Genomic DNA, 22,177 nt, shown 5'->3' on the forward strand with positions numbered 1-22,177 from the left:
GTAGCACAGGTATTTTTGTAGAAAAAGGCAAAAATATGTTCCATGAAGATACTTTCCTACCGTCAATGTATCAAAACTTAATTTTTGATTAGTAATATGCATTGCTAAGAACTTAATTTGGAAAACTTTAAAGGCGACTCTCTCAATATTTAGATTATTTTTTCAATGTTTTATTTAATTTTTTTTTGCAACCTCAGATTCCAGATTTTCAAATAGTTGTATGTCAGCAAAAAAAAAAAAAATTATATATATATATTAAAGACTCTTTTGACTGGTTTGTGGTCCAAGGTCACATTTGTGCTTAGGATTTTGCCATGTGACGTAATTCATTGTTATTTTATATTTAAACCTTATTTAAAACTGATCGTTTATTTTACTCAGGCAATTTGATAATACCTTTTCTTATTTGGCACCTAAACTCTGGAATAACCTACCTAACTGTTTGGGAGGCAGACACACTCTTGCAGTTTAAATCTAGATTAAAGACCCATCTCTTTAACCTGGTTTACACATAACACACTATGCTTCTAATATCCAAATCCATTAAAGGATCTTTAGGCTGGCTTAATTAAGTAAACCGGATCCGGGAACACTTCCCATAACACCTGATTTACTTGCTACATCGTTAGAAGAATGGCATCTACGCTAATAATATCTGTTTCTCTCTTATTCCGAGGTCACCGTATAGCACAAGATCCAGTCTGTATCTAGATCAGAGGGTCATTGCAGTCACCCGGATCCAGTACATATCCAGACCAGATGGTGGATCAGCACCTAGAAAGGACCTCTACAGCCCTGAAAGACAGCGGAAACCAGGTTTTTCTCCGTTCTGTCACTGATGGAGTTTTGGTTCCTTGTTGCTGTCACCTCTGGATTGCTTAGTTGGGGACACTTCATTTACAGTGATATCATTGATTGCAAATGATTGCACAGATACTATTTAAACTGAACTGAGATGATGACACCACTGAATTCAATGATGAACTGACTTTAACTGCCATTTTGCATTATTGACACACTGTTTTCCTAATTAATGTTCTTCAGTTGCTTTGACTCAATCTTTTTTGTTTAAAGCGCTATATAAATAAAGGTGACTTGACTTGACTTATATTATACTTTAAGTGCATGTCACAGAAATATAAAAAAACTGCCGAAGAAAATCAGAATTGTTCTACAGTGTTTAAAGGATCTAGTAAATAATAATAAAATAAAAATAATGTACTTAAGTCCTTTTATTTTTATGTAATAGTATGTCTAATATCAATGCCCTCATTTAATCCGCATAAACTGAACACAAACTTTTCCCAGTTAGGCAATACTTCAATATATGAAAACAAACAACTGCTGATCAAGGTATTTAAAGATTAAAAGGGAACTGTGATATTAAACTACAACAAGTAATACATTTCTCACCATTCAAAGGGCTGTCACTGTTTTTGAAGTATCAAACTCTCTGTTAGTAGAGAGAAGCTAACCTAACCTAACTAAAATTATGTTCAGTTTCACCAAATCAATGTAAATCGGGAACAAAAACAGTAGCTGACAGAAACTTAGATCTCATAATCATTACTGGAAAGTGATTAGGTATTCTGGGTAAGCCTGTACATCATTGAAGATCACAAACATGGTTGGGTTGGTCATGTTATCAGTCACACTGTTATAGAGATCAGCACTACTGGAGCTCTTCGCAGGAGGAACAGGAAGGCCTTGTTTTCCTTGAGTGAAATCACCAACAAGAACCCTGACAAGGTACATGCGTTTGTGTCCTTTGGCATCAGGTTTAGAGTAGCCTTGGGCTGAGTAACTTGGGTCCACAGCAAAATATGTACCATTCCCATACATGGCTCCTAAAAACAGAACAAGAACAATAGTCAGTTGATTTAAAATTCAAATAGATGCTAGTGAAAAAGTTTATACTGAATTTGACTGATACCATGCATGCCAGCGAAGCTGCGATTGAAGCCGTGATTGTTGATCTGATCGGTCTTATCAGTGCCAGTTCCATGAAAGAGAAGCTTTTCGTTGTTTTTATGCTTGTTTTTAACTTCCAGTTCCTCTTTTTTGATCATGTAGCTTTTCCAAAGTGTGCTATTTTGAACTCTTTCAATCTAAAAGCAAAACAAAACAAAAAAACTTACATTTACACCATAGTACTAAAATGCAAAACCAGAATCTTTCAAAACGAATAAATAGGAGGTTTATCATTAGTCTAGTATTACTTCAATGATGTTATTGGTTAGATTGGTTCTCCGGAACTCTTTCTCTACTTTTGCAAATTCTGTTGAGCCTGCTGTGAGTTTTACAAGAACAACTGGTTTTCCTTTCATGTCCTCCCAGTCTGAAGGCAAAGGGCTTTGAGCTGCAGCTGCAGCTATTGACAAAAATAAAAATGTGAATAAATCATCCTTGTACAAGATCCATGTGATTTAAATTATAAAATAATCTCACCTTGCAGATCGACTCTATTCAGTTCAATACTTATTCCTCTTTTTGTGGCCTCTTTCCGAACTAAATCAGCCTCATATTCATCATTGTTAATTTTGATTTTCACTGTAGGCTGTCTCTTCCGATAGGCCTCTTCCAGGTCATAATTGGTCAACATATCAAAGTTTTTGATGCTCCGTCCATTTTCCTGATATTGCCACTGAACCATACTGCTAATGAAAAATGCCTCACTTCTTCGTTTTTCCTTTCTTTCCACCTTTCTGATCATGTTTCGAATACGATTGTCTGCAGTGTGAACGTCTCTTGTCAGACCCTCCAGTGTGATGACAGAGTCTTGGCCTTTCTTCTCAAGCCGGACACTGACTGTGAGCTCCCTCTGCATGGCATTCAGTGTTTCTCCATCCTCTTTGGTTAAATGAGCAATGGCTGGATCATGGATTGGGATGCTCACATGCTCCTGTAGTATCAAATTGCTGATCATTTCCTTGGCTTCACTCAGGTCCTTTGGTGTCTCCCCACAGAGCTGAAACACAGCTGGCTCAATTTTTTCAACCACAATTACAAACTCTTCGTATGTGGAAGAATCTGAACTTTCCCCCAAGAAAAAGTCTTGATGGAAAAAAAAAAAAAAACAGAGGAATTCATTACTGTATTTTTACAAAGAATGGACTGGATTAGCATTTTTATAATTTATTACTGACCTTTAATTTTGGTCAGAAAACCTTTATCCTCCTCTACTTTCTCACCAGATCTTCTGATCATGCTTTGGTGGAAGTCTGCCACCATATTCGTCTGGAATATAAGAAACTTCACAAGCTTTACATGCACCGGTTTCTTTTTCTTTACAAAGTCGACAACTGCATCAACCATTGCATCTGCAACATCAGCTGGTTGTGCACCTCCCTGACCTAAAGGGTTAGAGACCAAAAAGAAAAAGAATAAGGAAAATTCACAAAATATGTCCATTTAAAAATTATACTAATTATACTAAATACTAATTATACAATAAGTAAATAAAACTCACTGCAATTATGTAAAAAATAAGATCACAAAGTTTCTCACCAGTGCCAAGAGCTGGGAAGGCAACAGAAGTAATTTGGCGTGACTCACATAACTCCAAAACAGACAAAACAGCATCCTTAATGTCAGATGGACTATTACGTCCAATAATATGGATGATGTTTCCACATGGAAGCTGCCCGGCTGAGGTCACAATCTCTGTCTGCTGTATATTTGATGATCGCACTATTGTGGAGGGGGAGGGGGGAATATTTACCAGTAGCACCTTAAGTTCATTAGAACTCTCCAAAAAAGGTAATTTACATCAACAAGAAGAAAATTGCACATTTGAAAGAACACAAACCAATCTGTGAACATTCTTGTTCCACTTGTACTCCAGCAGCATCTAAAATGGCCTTGGATACTCCTGGATTACAAAGCAAAATCAACTGTCATATTATAATTCTCTTTGAATATGAAATAAATTATAAAGGAGTAATTGATACAAGCCAGTGTGTATAGTTGAATTAACCTGCTTTCAGTGAAAATGTCTGATTTGAGGAGTTGACAATGGCATCAGTTTTTTCTTTAGTTATGTCTCCTGAAGAAACCTCCAGAGTCACTTGACCCAGCTGCATAATGTGTACTCCAAGAGAGGGAGAGGAGACTTTGCCAACGACCCCTAAAGAAAAACATGAAGATGTATGTGGGAAAAAATTGTCTCACTATCCTATCATATCAATGACATTTGGATATATTTGTTATTAAAATAAATATTTTAGCAAAATATATTCAAAAAAATAAGTGTGATAGACATCAGATCAAAGTGTTACCAGAGGTCTGAGCTGACTTGCCAGAAAAGTTTTTTTTAATCTTGACATGTCGCTGTGCTTCTTTTGTGACGGGACCCTGAATCCCATGTCTAAAGACACTGGTGAAGCACTAACAGATAAAGCACAGAAATATACAAGAAAACATGGTTATAGTTTAAACAATAAAAGCACACATCTTGACTTGGTCACACTGTATGAGATGGGAAAACTTGACTGTGATTTTATGGTTCTTGATTCTAGTTTTGACACTTACCTCTACACTCTCCTTGTCAGAAGGGTGCACAATCACGGTTACCTCTCGAAGATTAGTAGAGTTAAATTCCTGGACTTCTGTCAGCATGATTCTGGCCACCAGATCTTTAGGAAAGCCAAGATTCCCAGTCCCAATAGCCGGGAAGACGACTGAAGCCATTCTCCAGCTTTCTGCATTTTTCAGGCAATTTCTAATGATCTGAGTGAGTACCTTTTAAAATGTAAATAAATATATCTATTTTAATCTTTAGAGCAAGATCACCATTTCTGCTCCTGGAGAGCCACTGCTCCAACCCAACCCCTTCAGTTCCAACCCTTCTTCAATACATCTGCAAGTAATTTTTAAATAACCCTGAACACCTTGATCAGGGTTGGAGATAGAAGACAGCACCATCTAAATCAGGATTCTTTAAACCTGCCCTGTAGTGCCACATTTCATTTTGTATGCCCCTCTTACCAGACACATCCAATTTAGGTCTTGCAGTCTCTACAAATGATCTGATAAATGGAACCAGGTGTGTTTGATGAGAGAAACATACAAAATGTGCAGTGATGAGGCTCCTCTAGGACAGGTTTAAAACCCCTGATCTAATGTGACAGCAGGTAACTACATCGTTTTTCTCACCTTATGTTCTGAGCCTTGTTTCCAAAATGGGCAAACTACATGGAAGACTTTTTGACATTTCAGTTTATAACCATCTGTGATGAGCATTTCACCATAATTCTTTTTGTTTGAGTGAGAAGCTCTGTTGATTTCTGACTGGAGCTGATGACCAGCAGTCTGGAGAAGTGCATTGGAGACGGCACCTTTACTGAGATCCAAGTCCTCCGATATAGTGTTTACAATTACATCAGCCTGTAGAAGAAACAAAGGAGATAACGAAAAATTGTTAAATTTACTTGAAGCACAACATATTAAGCAAAGGTGTAGCTAACAGGGTGGGGGTTCTGTAAACAAGTATGTGGTACACTTGAATATGGTGCACAGAGTGTGACTGATCAAAGCGACTGGCTTGGTTTTTGTTTTATTTTTTAATAATTATTTTAAAAGCCTAATTGAAAACATGAATATTAAATAAAAGTCTTTAAAGGGGCGATCACACTAGACTTTAAACGTGTGAAATTTCTAATATGGGCGGGAGCAAGATAAAATGGTCTCTCCTCAATTATCACAACATGGTTTAATATGTCCTTGTACTGTGTCTTTTACGAAGGCGTCGAAAGCGTCTTATTATATTGTACTCTCTGTATCTCTCTCTATATGAATATATACACCCTAAAAAATAAAAAATTATAAAACGTGCTCATTCAAATGTACCACCTGTTCCTGTTTCAACTGACACTGCGAACCATGCAGCTTCTTTTTTTATTTTATTTTTATAATCTTTTAAATATGTATTATATAAAATAGGATGCTGCACTACAGCTAAAGTTATATAGTGCTTCCTTCATTTTTGAATTTCTGTACAGAGAGGTCACGCAGTGACGTATCGATCTTCTCCTTTAAACTTAAACTTTGGAACGCAGCGAAATGTGAAATTTTTTGCATGGGCTTGCGTTTCCGGTCTGACGCATTTGCATGCGTATGAATGAAAGTCAATGGAACGAAATGTGCAGTGTGACCACCCCATAAGAAGTAAATGGTTGCTATGTATGTTCTATCTGTCAGAATTTTTTAATTAACAGTTCACTTACACTCGCATCCTGGATCTTCCCTTTGCACAGAATGATTTTTAGTCCCTCTCGTGTAGTTTTTCTCTCAAGAACAGTTAACCCTTCAGAGGTATCTGATCTGCCACCATAGCTTGAGGTTTCTCCTCTCCAATGTGCTTGTCCTTCAAAGTTTCTATTACCATGACCTTTTAGGTCTTCAAACTCTTGGTTTCTTTGGCCATAGTTTCCATGGCCATGACCACGACCATTTCCACGATAGCCTTGTCCATTGTTACTATACCCATGAGGTTTGATTTGATGAGGGAAAGTTATTTTAGGGTTATAAGCAGCAAACTCCTTTCTGACAGCTTGAGTCATGGCATTCACAGTTCTGTCATTATTGTCAACCAAATGAATTTTAGTTAATGTGTTATTGGAGCCTCTGCGGTTATGATCATCAATGTAGTCATACACCTCCATAGCAATCGATTCAGTGCAAAGATCAAGAGGACAACCAAATATCCCTGAGCTAATAACTGGTATTGCAATAGAGGAGCAGTTTTTCCTCGACACCTGGTTCAGACTTTCCTTCACAGCACGTCTCAGGCGTTGCACAGTGGTACGTCTGTCTGAATCACTAAAACGTGGTCCAACAGCATGCACCACGTATTTACAGGGAAGACGACCAGCGTCAGTGATGAAGGCATCTCCAGGCTTCAGAGGCCCATTTGCTTTTGTGTGTTGGTCACAGATTTGCTGCAGACTTGGTCCAGCAGCTTGAAGAAGTGCTAAAGCTACACCACCAGTGTGCTTCAGATCTTCATTAGCAGCATTGACCACAGCATCAACACTGATCTTGCAAATGTCTGCCTTCCTGACAGTAACAGTTAGTCCACCTGGTATTTTAACCTCACAAGAGACGTAGCCAATATCTTCAAAACTACCTTCAGTAAATTCATCTTCCTCCTCTTCCAGCATGTCATCTTCCTGAAGAACCACCACAAATCTTTTTTCCTTCAAAAGCATCGAGAGCATCATTTTACCCTGCTCCATGAAGTACTTCTTTGCTCCTGCCTTTTTAATTATCAGTGTGTCTGTGCAGAGACTATCCACCAACCTTTTAAAGAAGGTCAAAGCTGGCTGGACAAATGCACGCTTTCCAGACAGTTTGATCCGGGGTCTCTTTGAATCAAAATTCACTTTCATCTTATCAAACTTAATTAAATGCTGCCAGTCTTGTGATTTTCTGTCTTTTATTAATTCAAATGCTGCATATGATTTGACACGAACGGTTTCTTCGATTCTAGTGTGTTCCTCCATAAAACTTCTTAATCTCTCACTGACTTCCATCACTGGTTCTCTGAATCCAGTCACTATTACTTTGTCTATCTGTGAAATGTGTATAGACACAGATGTTTTTTTGGAAGTATTAAACATTTCATGCATTTGCGTTTTGAGATGATGCCACTCTGGCATTTGAAGGACACCTTGATCTTCTACTGTGAGGTCTTTGGTTGTAAGAACTGTATTTATCCTCTTCTCTGCCTCTTTAAGTGCTCTTTCTGTGCTCCCAATCACAACAACACCTTCATTTTCGAATGTGTAGACAGCAGTTATTCCATGAGATATGAAGAGATCTCTGGACATTTCATCACAGTCCTCTGATCTCAAGTATTCCAATATTGAACGGTTAATCTTTAATGGCTTCTGTTTTATATTTATTTTCTTCTCAAGGACCCAATTCTTGAAGGCAAGAGTTTCTGTATGAAGACCTGATAAAATAAGTCTGTTCATCTTTTTGTTGTAGTCAATGCGCAGATGTTGAGAAACAGTTTTCATGCCATCTTGTTCAAGCAGAGAGTACATGGCAGGAGAAATCTCCATGTCCTCTGTCACACTGTTCTTCTCTCTCTCCAGTTGATTTGTTCCTCTCTCTAAAAACTTCTCTATGATGGGTTTCAGTCCAGTTATCTCATGGGTCATTCCTGCCAGTGTCAGCACACCTTTAGAGGCATCCATGTCTATTAAAACCTGATCTTTCACTACTTTTTTAATATCACTCTCTACTTTTGACCACAAGGCGTGTGACACGGGCCACTCAGATGTTGTGTAGTTTGAGATCATTTTCTTGAAGGCATCAATTGCATTCTTACTCCAGCCATCAATGTGTCTTCTGCTAATTCCTTTCTGTTTCAGTAAGGCTGGATCAGGACTGAGCAAAACTTCAGGTTTGTCCATGTTTATTTGGCAGAAGTGTGAGCTCATCTGGTCTTTAATGGAGGAAATCTGCCCTTTCTTGAGGATAAACTCCCTGATGGCAGGATGTACATTGACTGTAACAGGTTCAGGCAGCTTCAATTGGGGTCTTTTGCCACCATACAAGACTGTATCCAGTGATTTAAAGTAGGGATATATCTTGACTGGAACATCACAGATGTTATTCTTTTTTATCAAAACTCTCTCTTTGGCTGAAAAAGAATAAATTAATGAAATGATGTTGACAAAATGATGTAAAGAAGTGTTATCACTAAATATGTAACTGTAACAGCAAAGACTACCAGCAATTGTACGTGTATTTACCTTCTTCCTCCTTAAAGATAACCATGGCTGCTTGTTCTGCTGGAATTATGATAACTTCCTCTACTGGACCGCCCCATTTCTCAAAATACAGTTCCAGTAGCATCTTGTTGTTGTTGGCCTCAGCTGGAAGATCCTCCACTCGCACACATGTGCTTCTCTCCAGTGCACGGGCCCTCAGATTATTCTTCTTAAACTTTTCATGTGTCCTGCTGTCCTCAAGGAACTTTATTGCAGCTGTAAGAATTTAAGAATTACAGAATGTGCTAAATACATTTTATCAAGTGACAGAAGCAAATGTGTGGAACAGTATCTACCACTACAGTATTAAAACTGTCATATAATAACGGCGATGGGAAGCTTGATTCTTATTCTCAAAACAGTGCTTTTGTGCAGATGGTTTAATTGAATCAATTAAAAAAAACGTTAATCAGGACTTTTATGTCGTCACATAATGACATCAATACTTCATGCTATCATCCCTGTAGGTGAAAATACACACTCAGACTGTATATACTAAGATAGATCCCTCATATTATTATGAATGGGAGAAACTGCAACATGGTGGAATAAGTCCCGCCTCCTAAACAAAAGAGACAATTAGTAAAACCATAGCATCACTGCTGTTGAAGCTCCAGTACCTATTGAAACAGTCTGTGTCCTGGAGGCAAGGTAAGGACTCAGGTGCAGAGTAGTATATGGATTTAATTTAAAGCTAAAAATAATAATAATAAAAAAAAAAAACTATCACTTGGGAAAAAAACCGTCAAGGCTTTGAGGCAAAAAAAAAATAAAAATAAACTATGACGCACAACTGGAAAGGTAGCATGGGTATGACACAATACCTACACAAGGCAAAACCCCTTAACAATTTGGCACAATTAACTAATAATAAGATAAGAAGGGGGAAGGCTTAAGCAGAGCCTGAGTGGGACTCATTTTCCTGATCACATGGATTACTATTGAAAAACTGGATTTTGCTGTGAAAACAGAACTAATGACACCTGACTGTCTCAGCAGGCCTATCCCTATATTGCCTCACATGGGTGTAACCCCTCTGGTTCTATTCCGCCCACTCTGTACTGGATTCAACTAACCTCAAGAAACATTTAAAATGTTTAATTCTTCATGACACTTTCAAAAAAAGTAATAAGATAACAATATTAATTTTATAATAATAATAACAACTATTATTATTATTATTATTATTATTATGTGAAAATTGTAATGCTATTATGTAAATAACAAATGTAAATATATTTTTATAAGAGTAGAATAACTTACCACTGGGATTTTTAAAGGTCACAACTGCTTTTCTTAATTCTGGTATTACTTCCATGCTAAAATCATTTCCAGAAAGACTGCTGATGTTCTCCACCAGAAGAGTCAAAACATCTTGATTAAAACCATCGGGAAGGTTCTCCAGGACCACAGCACTTGTCTCTTGAGGTTTCTCCACATCCAACTCAGTTTCCAGGACATCTTCAAGAAAATTTAAAGTGACACGTTTAAATCCCCCTACTGTTAACTTACCAGGTACATGCAAAATGATCTTGAGTTGTTTTAATGGTTAAGTACATAACTGACGCCTTTAACACTGAAGAGTAAATTGTATCAGAATTAGTAAGATAAGATCATTATAAATAGTAAGATAAGACAGATAACCTGACCAATAAACAAGAAGGCATGTGCATATTCTTCCAGATGATTTACTTACTTGGTTCCTGATATCCACATGCCTGCTCCGTCTGAAACAACATAAATGCAAAGCATTGGTGATTACTTGAGTTAAAAACACTACCAGCCATCTTCCTACAGAAATTCTAAAATGCATCTATATCTCGTCCGTAAAAGCAATATTCGAATAATGAATGTTAGGCCATATATTAATATATAGCAGTAACTTGATGCAATTTGTTGGTCCTATATTTGTGTTTAGTCCACTCACTCTTTGTCCAGTCCTGTCTGCTTGTTTCTCCACATCACTGGGTTTGCACATTTTTGACTCGATTTGATGACTGGCAGTGTTAATATCATTTTTAGTCTGGGAGAGGATGCCATCTCGACCTTGAACACAAACATCAGATGCATCACAACAAATAATTTTCTTATGTAAATGGAAACAGTTAAGTCTCTCTACAAGCAATTAAATAATACAGGATTACTTGCTCACTAACAAAGTCATGTCCTCACCACTGAAAAGGAATGTGAGTCAGAACATCAGAAATAACAGTAAAATATATGGAAGCAAAATAATGACTTATGTCTTTGAAACAAAAAAGCATGCTGAATAGCACTAACTGAAAAATAATGCATTGAATTAACAGTTCTTGCATTTTAATGCCTTGAATTTCCAGGGCTTGCATTGTTAGGTCCTGAAATTTTATATAGTTGTTAATTTAAGATGTGAATATTTCAATTAAAAATATTTCACACACCTTTTCATAATTAAAAAATCAATAATTCATATTCACGTACCAGAATTCACTTCCAAAATATTAAATCGGTTAAAAATACGATGTATAATATTCAACAGGCAAATTTCGGTCCGTTTTATTTCACTTTCCAAATTCGCTTCCACAAATTCAGTGGTTAAAATTCGGCAGATAATTCGCCCTTTCACATCCGGGAGCTGCAGGAATAGCAGTAGAGCACAGAGGCATGATCTCTATCTACTGTCAGTCGCTAACCAACAGGTGGTGCAAGAGGCTGTTAAATAAGGCCAAAGCAACAGGTGGATTAAGTAATACAGTTACAAAAACTGATCTGCAGAAATTAAGCAAGCGCTAAGTAGAAGTTTTGATTATCGGGGCATTTGGAAAAGCTGATTGTGCGTATGTTTATTTCAACCTCTTTGCTGTTACCAAGTAAGCAGCTATGTTCAGCAGTTCCTTCATCTTGGCTGAGCTTTCAACGTTGTTACGGGAAAGGATGAAGCTGAATGTTTAGTTCTTGTCACATGACCCGCGGTGCGCTTGCGGCATTCTGAAAGTTGAGATGTTTTTAACTCGATGCTGTTCGGACGCGCCTGGAAAAAACGGGGCCGCGTCGCACCGCGTGCGCATCGCGACCGCGTCGCTTCCATTATGAGCGCGCATACCGCGCGCCTACATTGGAAATAACGAACTTGAGCATGCAAAAGACGCGATAAGTGAACGCCCCCTAAGAACTGCGGTCTTCTACAGTACTTCAAATATGCCGTGGAGAATCACAGAAAGTGACCGAATTCAAGAACATTGTTGCAGCATCTCTCATGCAACGAATAAACACCGCTAACTTGGAGAATACAGTGGAAACTCCTCTTCTCGCGTCTGCCCTAGACCCTCGGCACAAACATCTCAGGTTTCTCGATGAAAACATGAGAGAAGTAAGAAAAAAAAATGTATTTGAACATTATCAGAACATTTTCCTTGATGCAAGTGGTGCGGATGCAGCCGCCGTCACAAACGATAAAGAGGATGCAATAACAACTCGTAGGAAAAGGCTGGAAAAGGCTGAGCCAGTACTTCAGCGATGATTACAGAGAGTCCAGCCGAGACGAGTGGGTACAGTTCTTGCTGGAGCCATGTATTCCATGTATTCCACCAGATGAGGATCCCATTCAGTGGTAAACGAAAACACGAAGCGTTTCACAAAACTTATTCGCTTAGCACAGCGTTATTTGTGAGTCCCGTCAACGTCTGTGCCGTCAGAGCACGTTTTCTCCGCGGCCGTCCTTATTGTTAACAGACTAAGGAGCCGACTTTCCCCCAATCATGTTTACATGCCCGTATTTCTTAACAAGAACATTTGAAAGAATAGAAAAAAAGAAAAAAAGATTTGCTGACAGTTTAAAAGTTAAGTGTACAATAGCCTAATTGCTGCAGGCTGCTTTACGTTTTTTCTTTGTTCACTTATTATTATTTTTTTGCTTTTAATCTGTACTTTTATTTGTTTGCACGCATTGTTAAAGGTTTTCAGCTACAAAACACGATGTGTAATGTTCAAGCTTATTGTGTGTAAGCTTGTTCAAAATGACGAAAACAAATGTTGCTGAAAAATGTCTGACTCATTAAACTTAATTTAAATAAACGAATATTCTTTTTTTTGTGAGCTCAAATAGTCGAATGTGATATTTGTGGAAAACGCCCATCCCTAGTTAGTCAGTCTTGTATCTAGCAATGTACTACAACTGTTGGAACATGAAAACCCTTTCCAGGGATCTTTAATATGTAAATAATTGTATACTGTAAATATATGAAGGGAGGTATTGGCAAAATCTCACCTGTAGAAAATCACTATGAGAAATACAAGATTAAGAATTTGACTGTGTTATTTAGAATTTTAATTAAAACACATCGGACCTTTTAACCCAGTCAGTGGAATTGTCAGACGGTCCCTTGGGTGCGGTAGCACGTCAATAATTTCTTCAGTTTACATTTTCAGAATATACCTAGATTGTTTTTAACTCATTTTTTTATGTTAATATAAATTGGTTGCATATTGTTAAAACTAATCATGGTCTTGATATCTTTGTGTGACTGTCGACTTTATAGACCAGTGGTAATGGAAATCAATTATAAAGAAAATGCAGCGCATTGGATTCTTTTTGATCCCATTTGCTTGCCTGTATATAGTTTGCATAATCCTCAATAAAATCTATTCTGAGATCTGAGGTCTTATATCACAGTATTAATTGACTGAGAAGCGTTACTCGTCATTGGGGAATCCTGGAGTGTGACGTGAGGGGATCCCCAGTATTAAAGCACAGCGACTCACAAGCCATGACACAAAGTTAGGCAAACTAAACAACCGAAAGCAATATGTGTCTTCCTTAGATGTAATGTTAGTTCTGTAATTCAGTGTTGGGTAAAACACCATTATAATCTCCTTTGAATGGATTGCCATTTTGAAATAAATTTAGTAGCAGAGCTACTGAAAGCGATTTTTTTGTGCTGCAAATCCATTTATCCTTTGCTGAAATTTCCGCGTCTTCATGGAGAGAGAGCGTCATTGTTGCTTAGCCTCAGGAGCGCTTCTGCCCGAGCACTTTGGAAAAAAGGAGAAAGCGGCGCACATAGCCTTTTCCACGCATTATTAGGCGCGATATGTGAATTGCCCCTTATTCATTCATTAATTATTTTTTAAATAAATTAAATTATTTTATATATATAACATGCACTTTTTCTTGTTCCGTAACTTGCGTTCATATCCACATCTGTCTGTATATAGTTTGCATCATCAGTAAGATTGTCTTTAAATCGCTGTCACTGTTAGTGCGCTGAGCCACGTGTTTTCTTTTTTTTAACAGATTTCTGAGGGAAACCGCGTGAAACCTTGAGCGTTCGTTCATATTTTACATCTGCTTAACTGTCTATATAGTTTGCATAATCATCAATAAAATGTATTCTGAGATCTGAGGTCTTATATCACAGTATTATTTGACTGAGAAGCGTTACTCGTCATTGGGGAATCCTGGGGTGTGACGTGAGGGGATCCCCAGTATTACAGCACAGCGACTCACAAGCCATGACACAAAGTTAGGCAAACTAAACAACCGAAAGCAATATATGTCTTCCTTAGATGTAATGTTAGTTCTGTAATTCAGCGTTGGGTAAAACACCATAATAATCTCCTTCGAATGCTGCTTACTTGGTAACAGCAAAGAGGTTGAAATAAACATACGCACAATCAGCTTTTCCAAATGCCCCGATAATCAAAACTTCTACTTAGCGCTTGCTTAATTTCTGCAGATCAGTTTTTGTAACTGTATTACTTAATCCACCTGTTGCTTTGGCCTTATTTAACAGCCGCTTGCACCACCTGCTGGTGAGCGACTGACAGTAGATAGAGATCATGCCTCTGTGCTCTACTGCTATTCCTGCAGCTCCCGGATGTGAAAGGGCGAATTATCTGCCGAATTTTAACCACTGAATTTGTGGAAGCGAATTTGGAAAGTGAAATAAAATGGACCGAAATTTGCCTGTTGAATATTATACATCGTATTTTTTAACCGATTTAATATTTTGGAAGTGAATTCTGGAACGTGAATATGAATTATTGATTTTTTTATTATGAAAAAGTGTGTGAAATATTTTTAATTGAAATATTCACAGCTTAAACGAACAACTATACTACATTTCAGGACCTAACAATGCAAGCCCTGGAAATACAAGGCATTAAAATGCAAGAACTGTTAATTCAATGCATTATTTTTTCAGATAGTGCTATTCAGCATGCTTTTTTGTTTCAAAGACATAAGTCATTATTTTACTTCCATAAAAATAACCCAACCAATAAAAGATTGCACGCATGTAAGCAGCCAGAGACCAAAGTCCACATGCTTTACTTACTTGATTCCTGATAACCACATGACTGCTCTGTCTGAAACCACATAAATGTGAAGCATTTATGAGCATATGGGGAATGCTACCATACATGTAGAGTAAGTTCTCTCACTCTCTTAACTCTCAAGAAAAAAAAAACACGGAAGAAAGGCTGCCATTAGGTTGGTATACGTTTGAATGTTTTATGCACTAATATGTACATCTGAGGTTCTAATATGAACCATTTTGGTACAAAGGTGTATCTTTTGAAAAGTTGCCACCCCAGTGACTGATTTTCTCCCTTTTTTTTTTTTTTATGTACCATAAAATAATAATCGAGTTTTTATGAAAGACCATAATAATTTGACGCAATTTACATGGATTATAGAGCTATAATTGTAGATTTTGTAGCAAGTCTTACTATAACTATACACACCTTTTGTCCAGTGCCGGGTTTGTACACTTTCAACTTGATTTGCTGATTGCCAATAGTAATAACGTGTTCTTCCTGGGAGAGCACGCTATCTCGGACTGAAATAAAAACTATCAGATTTAGATACATCACACAACTTCTCTCTCGCGCCAAAAAATATATATATATATATAATAATAATAATAATAAAATAAAATTTGCAAATAAGCTCTTCATATAGAGACTTTTAAATAGTTTTTACAAAATCGCATGGCAAGATCTCAATATGCGATTACATTATAATAAACCAAATGAATGTTATTTTGCAAACATGTTGATAACTTACTGCGAGATGATTTGAACAGAATCGTAGCAGAGTCGCTCCCGTCATTATATTGTACGATGCAGTCTCCTCCCTGAGATCTCTTACTCTGAAAGTAAATCTGAAGTTTATTTTTCACACTTTTAGCGTTTGTAGCCTGCCAGTTTCCTTCTACAGTGATGGGATAATATTCGTCCATCGTGGTTTTTCTGGTAAATGAGGAAAAGCCTTGCGAGTCACTGTAAATAGGCAGGACGAACCACGCCCTCCTGATTATTTTCACTTTTGTTTCTGCATAAACTTACTGTTTTTTTTTTAAATGCTTAACTTACTATAGGCTACGGTAAATAATTAGTTTACTCCTTATCATTTTTTGTTGGAATAGGTTTTTGAGTTGTTGTTGTTGGTTTGTTTGTTTGTTTTATTTTCCCCCAGCAATCCAAATTTTGTCAAAGTCCCCTAATTAGTTTCGTTTGGTGGCATACAGTAAGACTACTTTGGGCTGTAATAGTGCTCTAACAACCAACAGATGGCAGTATAGACTCATCCTGAAATCACTGATTCGTGGACTTACAAAACTGAGACGTGAGTCAAAACACATCCCAATCAGTTTGTAAAATAGTATTTTAATATAAAGGTGCCAACCATATTTAGAAACATTTTCAAAAACAGGCAACTGGATGTCATTTTTGTTATTATCAGCTCTCTTTCCTCAAACTTATTTCAGTTAAATAAATAAATACATAATGTACATAAACAAATACATAAACAGAAGCTTCTAAAATACAGTGACCTCTTATTTGTTTCTAGCTCCTCTCACCGTCAAATTAAATAAGTTTAAACGTTAAAATCTCTACTCTTTCTTCTGTAATTAGACCCGAATTCATAAATCTAATAATTACCATTCATCCAATTACACCAAAGTACAAGCAAACTTTTACTACAAGGTGTACCTTGTGAGATTTGGACTGTTATTAGTTTTTTGATCTCCTGTCACCTTTTGCAGTTTAAGTTCATTAACAACTCATCAACATCATTAGCCTTTATTCACCCAACTGTGAGTGTCAGAGAAGGAGCATCTGTCTGAGGACTGGTATAGTAGTACTTCTTCGTGTGCAAGCACAGAGCCCTAAATAAATGATTATTACTGACAGCACTGAGTCCTGGCTCAACACAAAACACCATCAATTACCTCCCTCCACACACAGAAAGAAACACAGAGCATGGACTTCACAATCAGTGCAGGTGTGACTAAAACGTGTAGTTTTACCTAAATTAGAATATAGGCACAACAGTAAGCATGAAAACCATGCCCCCTTTCTGACCGTCTTTCATTAAATATTGAATTAAGCTCCTCATCTAAAATCTTTCCATACGTATGCACTATAACACATCCCAGAGAGAGACTGCTTCATTGATTTAGTGTGCAGTGTTGTTACAGAAATCGAAGGAGAAGTCAGCATGAAGTTTTCTTGAGGATGGTACACTATTTCTGCTCTTGGTTCTAGGGAGTAATGACGTTAGGGGGGAACTGTGAGCGGTGTGTGAAGCTCAGCTACCAGGATCAATTAAAAAATGGAACTCTGATATAGGACATGATCAAAACTGACTTCCACAAGGATGGCCTCCATATAATGAACGCAATGCACCTTTCTCATATACTGTGATGTCACATTTCCACAGTTATTAACATGGTAAATCTACTACATTTTTATATTTTCATTTTTTTTAAATGCAGTGTGGAGTTATAAAAGTACATTTTGTTTTGTATTAACTTGGCATTACAGATAACAAGTTAACACTGCTGCATGAGTGTTTCTAATTCAACAACAGTGGGAGTGAAGGCAAATTTGCCATAAATGTGAAGAGTCTATTGTGGGATAGAAAGGAAAATTTTGCTCAACGCAGTGTCAGTCCAATGTTTGTGGACTGTTGCTTGTAAGCTTCAAACCGGACCCAAAACAGATGCAATCTCATGTTTTCGATGGCACAACCATTGAACGAAAAAACTGTTGCCTAAAGATGCTAGGGCCATCATGAACCATGTTGGATCACCAACATGGCACATCTTGGCAGTGTTACCATAATGTAACTCTTGGCTTTGAAGGAATAGTTCATCAGAAAATGAAAATGCACTCACCCTCAAGCCATCCAAGATGTAGATGAGTCTGTTTCTTCATCAGAACAGATTTGGTGAAATTTGGCGTTGCATGACTTGCTCATTAATAGATTGCAGTTATTGGGTGCCATCAGAATGAGAATTCAAACAGCTGATAGAAACATCACAGTGATCCAAATGTAATGTACGCATACAGGAGTTGAATGTTGTAATAAACAAATCCATCATTAAGAGGTTTTTAGCCTAACAAATCGTTGCTTTCAGTCAACTAATTTGTCCTCTCCATAATATTGCATTCTCTGGTGAAAAAGTTGTCTCATCTGAATCAGGAGAGAAATATGCACAGATCAAGCACTGTATATAATGAATGTGGACTGGAGGTTTTAAAATTCAAAACAGACCCAAAAGAACTATAAAAAAGTAATCAATATAAACCATTATTTGTGAGAAATTCAGATTAGTCATATATGTACACAAATCATTCAGAACAGTTTTGCAAACTGGATCCACCAATTCATTGCTAATGTTTGAGACAAAAGTATGCTTTGTTTGCTACCTACAACTTAAAAAAGAAAGTTCACCAAACAATGAAATTTATTTTACTCATTTCATTCCAAAACTATATGACTTTTATTCTTTTGTAAAACATGCAAGAAAAGCCTCATTCATTTCATTACACTGAAAAGAGAAGCCAGGATACAACAGTGGTTTGGATTTTTCATTTTTGGACAAATTAATATATGATATAACTCTCTATTTATGTTTCTAGTAAATATGCAAACACACGATTTAAGAATCTTATTATTTTTGTGGCTGTTTTTCCCCTTGCACTTTCAGACTCAAGTCAAGAAGAACCCTTGACATGGTTTTGTTGGTGTGTGTATGTGTCTGCATTGTTCATGGACACTAACAGTACTGTGTGGATTACTTTTCTTTTTCAGAAGATGAGTTATGACAGTGACAACCAAATATTACAACAAGACGCATGTGACACAGAGAAAAAGAGAGTGAGTTACTGAAAATGTCCTCAGCCCCGTGAGGTATGAAACACTGTGGTCTAAAAGGTCTGTCTGTCTCCTTCAGTTACATAACTATGTTGTTCATTCGAGTGTTAGTTTGCGCACTACGTAACTTTAACCCAAACACTTACAAATCTCTCTCTCTTGAATCTCCCTGCCCTTGAACCTCACAGCATTGATTTTCATGTAGAATTTCCTTATGCCAGCATCTTCATTGCTTACTTTTAGTCTTCCATAATTAATGATCGTAAAACTGTGCTCTTTTTTTGCTCACAAGGGCGAAATTTTGATGGATTTACAGTTTCTGTTAAGGGCAGCCAAAATGTGCTGATGTAAGGGGTCACATGACGCAAAGGACCAATCATTGGAGAGTTTCAAGGAGCATTTCTACTGCAATATTCAAGAAACACAAACTGTCAGTTCCATAAAGGCTTTCAGTACATTTTAAAACACTGATCGTGGTACATTAAAATTACGTTTTATAAAATGTATAATGTAAATATTCTTATTTAGCACATGCCTGATTTTAGATCAAATGTGAGAAATGCTAGACTGAAGGTTTTATATAATCATTCAGGAATACCAAACAGACCTTCATGCATAAGCTCTCCAAAGAACCCCAAAATAATAAACACCAGAACAATGCAAATCACACGAGACAAGCAACCAGGAAAAAAAAAATCGCCACAGCGAGAGAGAAAGCAAGATTATGACAGAAAGAGCCCAGAGGAATTTCTCCTGGACATGGATGATCAGAGCAGTGAAGAAAAACAGCGTGATTAAAGCACACATTCTCTTCTTTCCCAGGGGGAACATGAAGAAAACAATTACCCACGTGTGAATATGAGTGAAACAAGCATGTCTGTTACTCTTAATGTAAGATGAGCTCCAAAAGCTGGGTGATGTAAAAAGCCTGCACAGTGGATTGTGTGTTTCTTATAACTGTTTATAAAGTGTAGAGAGAAAAAGAGGAGGAGAGACAGGGGAAGAGAGAGCGACAGGGGAAGAGAGCAGCATCACATGGTTTCATTCAGGGGCATGCATGCCTGTCAGGATCTAAAAGATATAGTGTCTATTTTTACTTCAGGTGACATCAGGTTTAACACTGTTTTGTCCAGCACACAAGGAAAAAACAGATACATGCTGCATTGCCATTATTCTATTCTAAAGGAATAGTTCATTAAAATTCAAATGTAATCACCCTCAGAGTTTGTTTCCTCTCCATGCTTTCTCAAGCAAAAAATTAATCTCATCTCAATCAGGAGAGAAATATGCACAAATCAAACACCAGTCCTAAATAAGTACGTCAGTGGATTTGGGTGTGAGCGGACAACAGGATATTTTTATTTATCTATTTTTATTGGGGGAAGCATTATTATGGATTATGCACTTGAATTCTGGCCAGAAACAATAGTTTAAAAATTAAAATGCCTTGATGGATTTGCTTTTTACAAACATACAGCTTTTCACCTCTCGAGACATTAACTGATGGACTGCAGTCATGTGGATTATTGCAATGTTTTTATCAGCTGTTTGGACTCTTATTCTGACAGCACCCATTCACTGATCCATTGGTTCGCAAGTGATGTAATGCTACATTTCTCCAAATTTGTTAAAAAGAAGATTTGCTTTCTTTTTTTTTACTCTATAATTTTATTTATAATCCTCGTAACATGTTTGTTCATTTAACAGTATTCAGGCATCTCGAAAAAATGAACACAAGTGGTGACATGAAATCATTTGAAAGGCATGTTAATGGTCTAAACTGGTTAAAAAGACCATGGTTCTAAAATAAGCTAAAATAAGACAGTATATGGATTTATTGCTCTGTTGAGATTTTGCTAGGTGCATATCTTCCTGTCAGTTTGAAACCTTCTTCCAGTTTGCTTCTGAGATGTAGTGCCACAACTGTCTGGCACCTGCTATGTGTCACCTATCAGACCCACTTAAATCACACATGCTCTGTCCATTATCCCATATAACACTGTGCTAAATAGAAGCTGTGGTATCTTACTTTACATTGACTGCATTTTCAGGTGTAGCAGGATAGTGGATGGGTGGTGGGCTGCAATCCATTAGGTGTCATAGAGCTTTATCATTTTGGCTTGTGATTGCAAATTTGTCTTGCTTTATATCATTATATCGTAATGTATTATTATCTCTCTTCATAAATTACACTACACTTATGTTATACCACTATCTCAAGTTATCATATTAACTCTCTCTAGATCATTAACGTTCTCTCTTGTTCGCTCTCCCATAAACTAACTGAAGTAAATAGTCATTGGTATTCAGATGTTAATACTTTTTATTCTATTTTTCCCATTAAAACTATTTAACTAATTATTTAGAACATTTTTAAAACAAAATAGAACGTTGTCTTGCACAATATATTGATGCTTAAAACTGTGTGACTTAACAAAGCCTTGTCAGACAGTTTTTTTAAATCATTTTAATAGCTTGAGGTTTGATTTACAGTCACCCAAACAAATAGACAGAAAGACAAACTGCCAGTTGCTAGGCTATTATGGGAAGCTGCAAAATCCAGTTACCAAAAGCAGCATTGCTAATGAAAAAGTGTGTAAACTCTTGAACTAGAAGGTTGCTTTATTTCCCTGTTTTTGTTTCTGAAAGTAAACATTCAAATATATTATTATAAAATAGACAAGTTGACTTTTGTATCTGTAATCTCTTCGGTTTTGCTGTATCTATTGCTTGTATCTAAATTGGAGCACAGCAAATTCACTGCAGTTACAGTTGATATGTGTTTGGCAGCTAGCCTGTTTCAATCAAAATCATGATTCTGTAGAATTTTGCATGGCCTTGCTAAGTATTTTAAAGAGTTTTTTTCAGATAGATTTAGTTTTTTAATTAGAATTTCAAATGTAGGCAGTCTAGAAGACTGTGCTCTTCAGAGCAGTGGGAATGAACAGGTGCTGAGAAGCTAAAGTGGAGTCTAAAGGTTAATTCAACAGTGCCGAGTGCAGTTCCTTGCCCTACGCGTGTGTGCATGTATCAATGTGTGTTTGTTTGAGCCGTGGCAGCTTCATTAACTGCTTAGCAGTAAAAATAGCCTGAGATGGGTTTGCTTGGACAGTGTGATATAATGCAACAGAGTCTCTGGTGTGAGTTGGTGTGTGGCAAAGAACATTTTTTGGGAGGTGCTAAGACTTTGTGGATAGAATGGGATGGGGTGGAATTTTTAATGGGCAAATTGGAGGATCATTAGCTGTATGCAAAC

The 22,177-nt window shown here is 37.0% G+C and overlaps 1 protein-coding gene across 2 annotated transcripts; it reads right to left on the reverse strand.

Annotated features, from left to right (window-relative positions):
- Nucleotides 1-1,230: 1,230 nt before the first annotated feature.
- LOC132127163 (protein mono-ADP-ribosyltransferase PARP14-like) lies at nt 1,231-10,844 on the reverse strand. Of its 2 annotated transcripts, XM_059538835.1 has the most exons (16): nt 10,708-10,844; nt 10,477-10,507; nt 10,044-10,241; nt 8,763-8,996; nt 6,225-8,650; nt 5,155-5,385; nt 4,531-4,740; nt 4,278-4,386; nt 3,977-4,126; nt 3,809-3,871; nt 3,508-3,690; nt 3,147-3,353; nt 2,449-3,054; nt 2,220-2,371; nt 1,934-2,108; nt 1,231-1,847 (listed from the first exon to the last, which is right to left on the reverse strand). In XM_059538835.1, the coding sequence occupies exons 1-16, from the start codon at nt 10,756-10,758 to the stop codon at nt 1,567-1,569; spliced, it is 5,307 nt and encodes a 1,768-aa protein (XP_059394818.1). In that variant the 5' UTR covers nt 10,759-10,844; the 3' UTR covers nt 1,231-1,566. The 2 variants fall into 2 exon arrangements, with proteins under 2 accessions (XP_059394818.1, XP_059394819.1); XM_059538836.1 differs by lacking the exons at nt 8,763-8,996; nt 10,044-10,241 and having other exon boundaries at nt 6,225-8,167.
- Nucleotides 10,845-22,177: the final 11,333 nt, after the last annotated feature.

Source organism: Carassius carassius, chromosome 45 (assembly GCF_963082965.1).
Source record: "Carassius carassius chromosome 45, fCarCar2.1, whole genome shotgun sequence".
NCBI classification, from domain to species: domain Eukaryota; kingdom Metazoa; phylum Chordata; class Actinopteri; order Cypriniformes; family Cyprinidae; genus Carassius; species Carassius carassius.

Coding starts and splice junctions, on each gene's coding strand:
- LOC132127163 (XM_059538835.1), bottom strand. CDS start 10,758: ATGTGCAAACCCAGTGATGTGGAGAAACAAGCAGACAGGACTGGACAA. Junction 5,386..6,224: donor GGAAGATCCAGGATGCGAGT/GTAAGTGAACTG, acceptor TTTCTTCTACAG/GCTGATGTAATTGTAAACAC. Junction 3,691..3,808: donor ACAAGAATGTTCACAGATTG/GTTTGTGTTCTT, acceptor CCTCCACAATAG/TGCGATCATCAAATATACAG.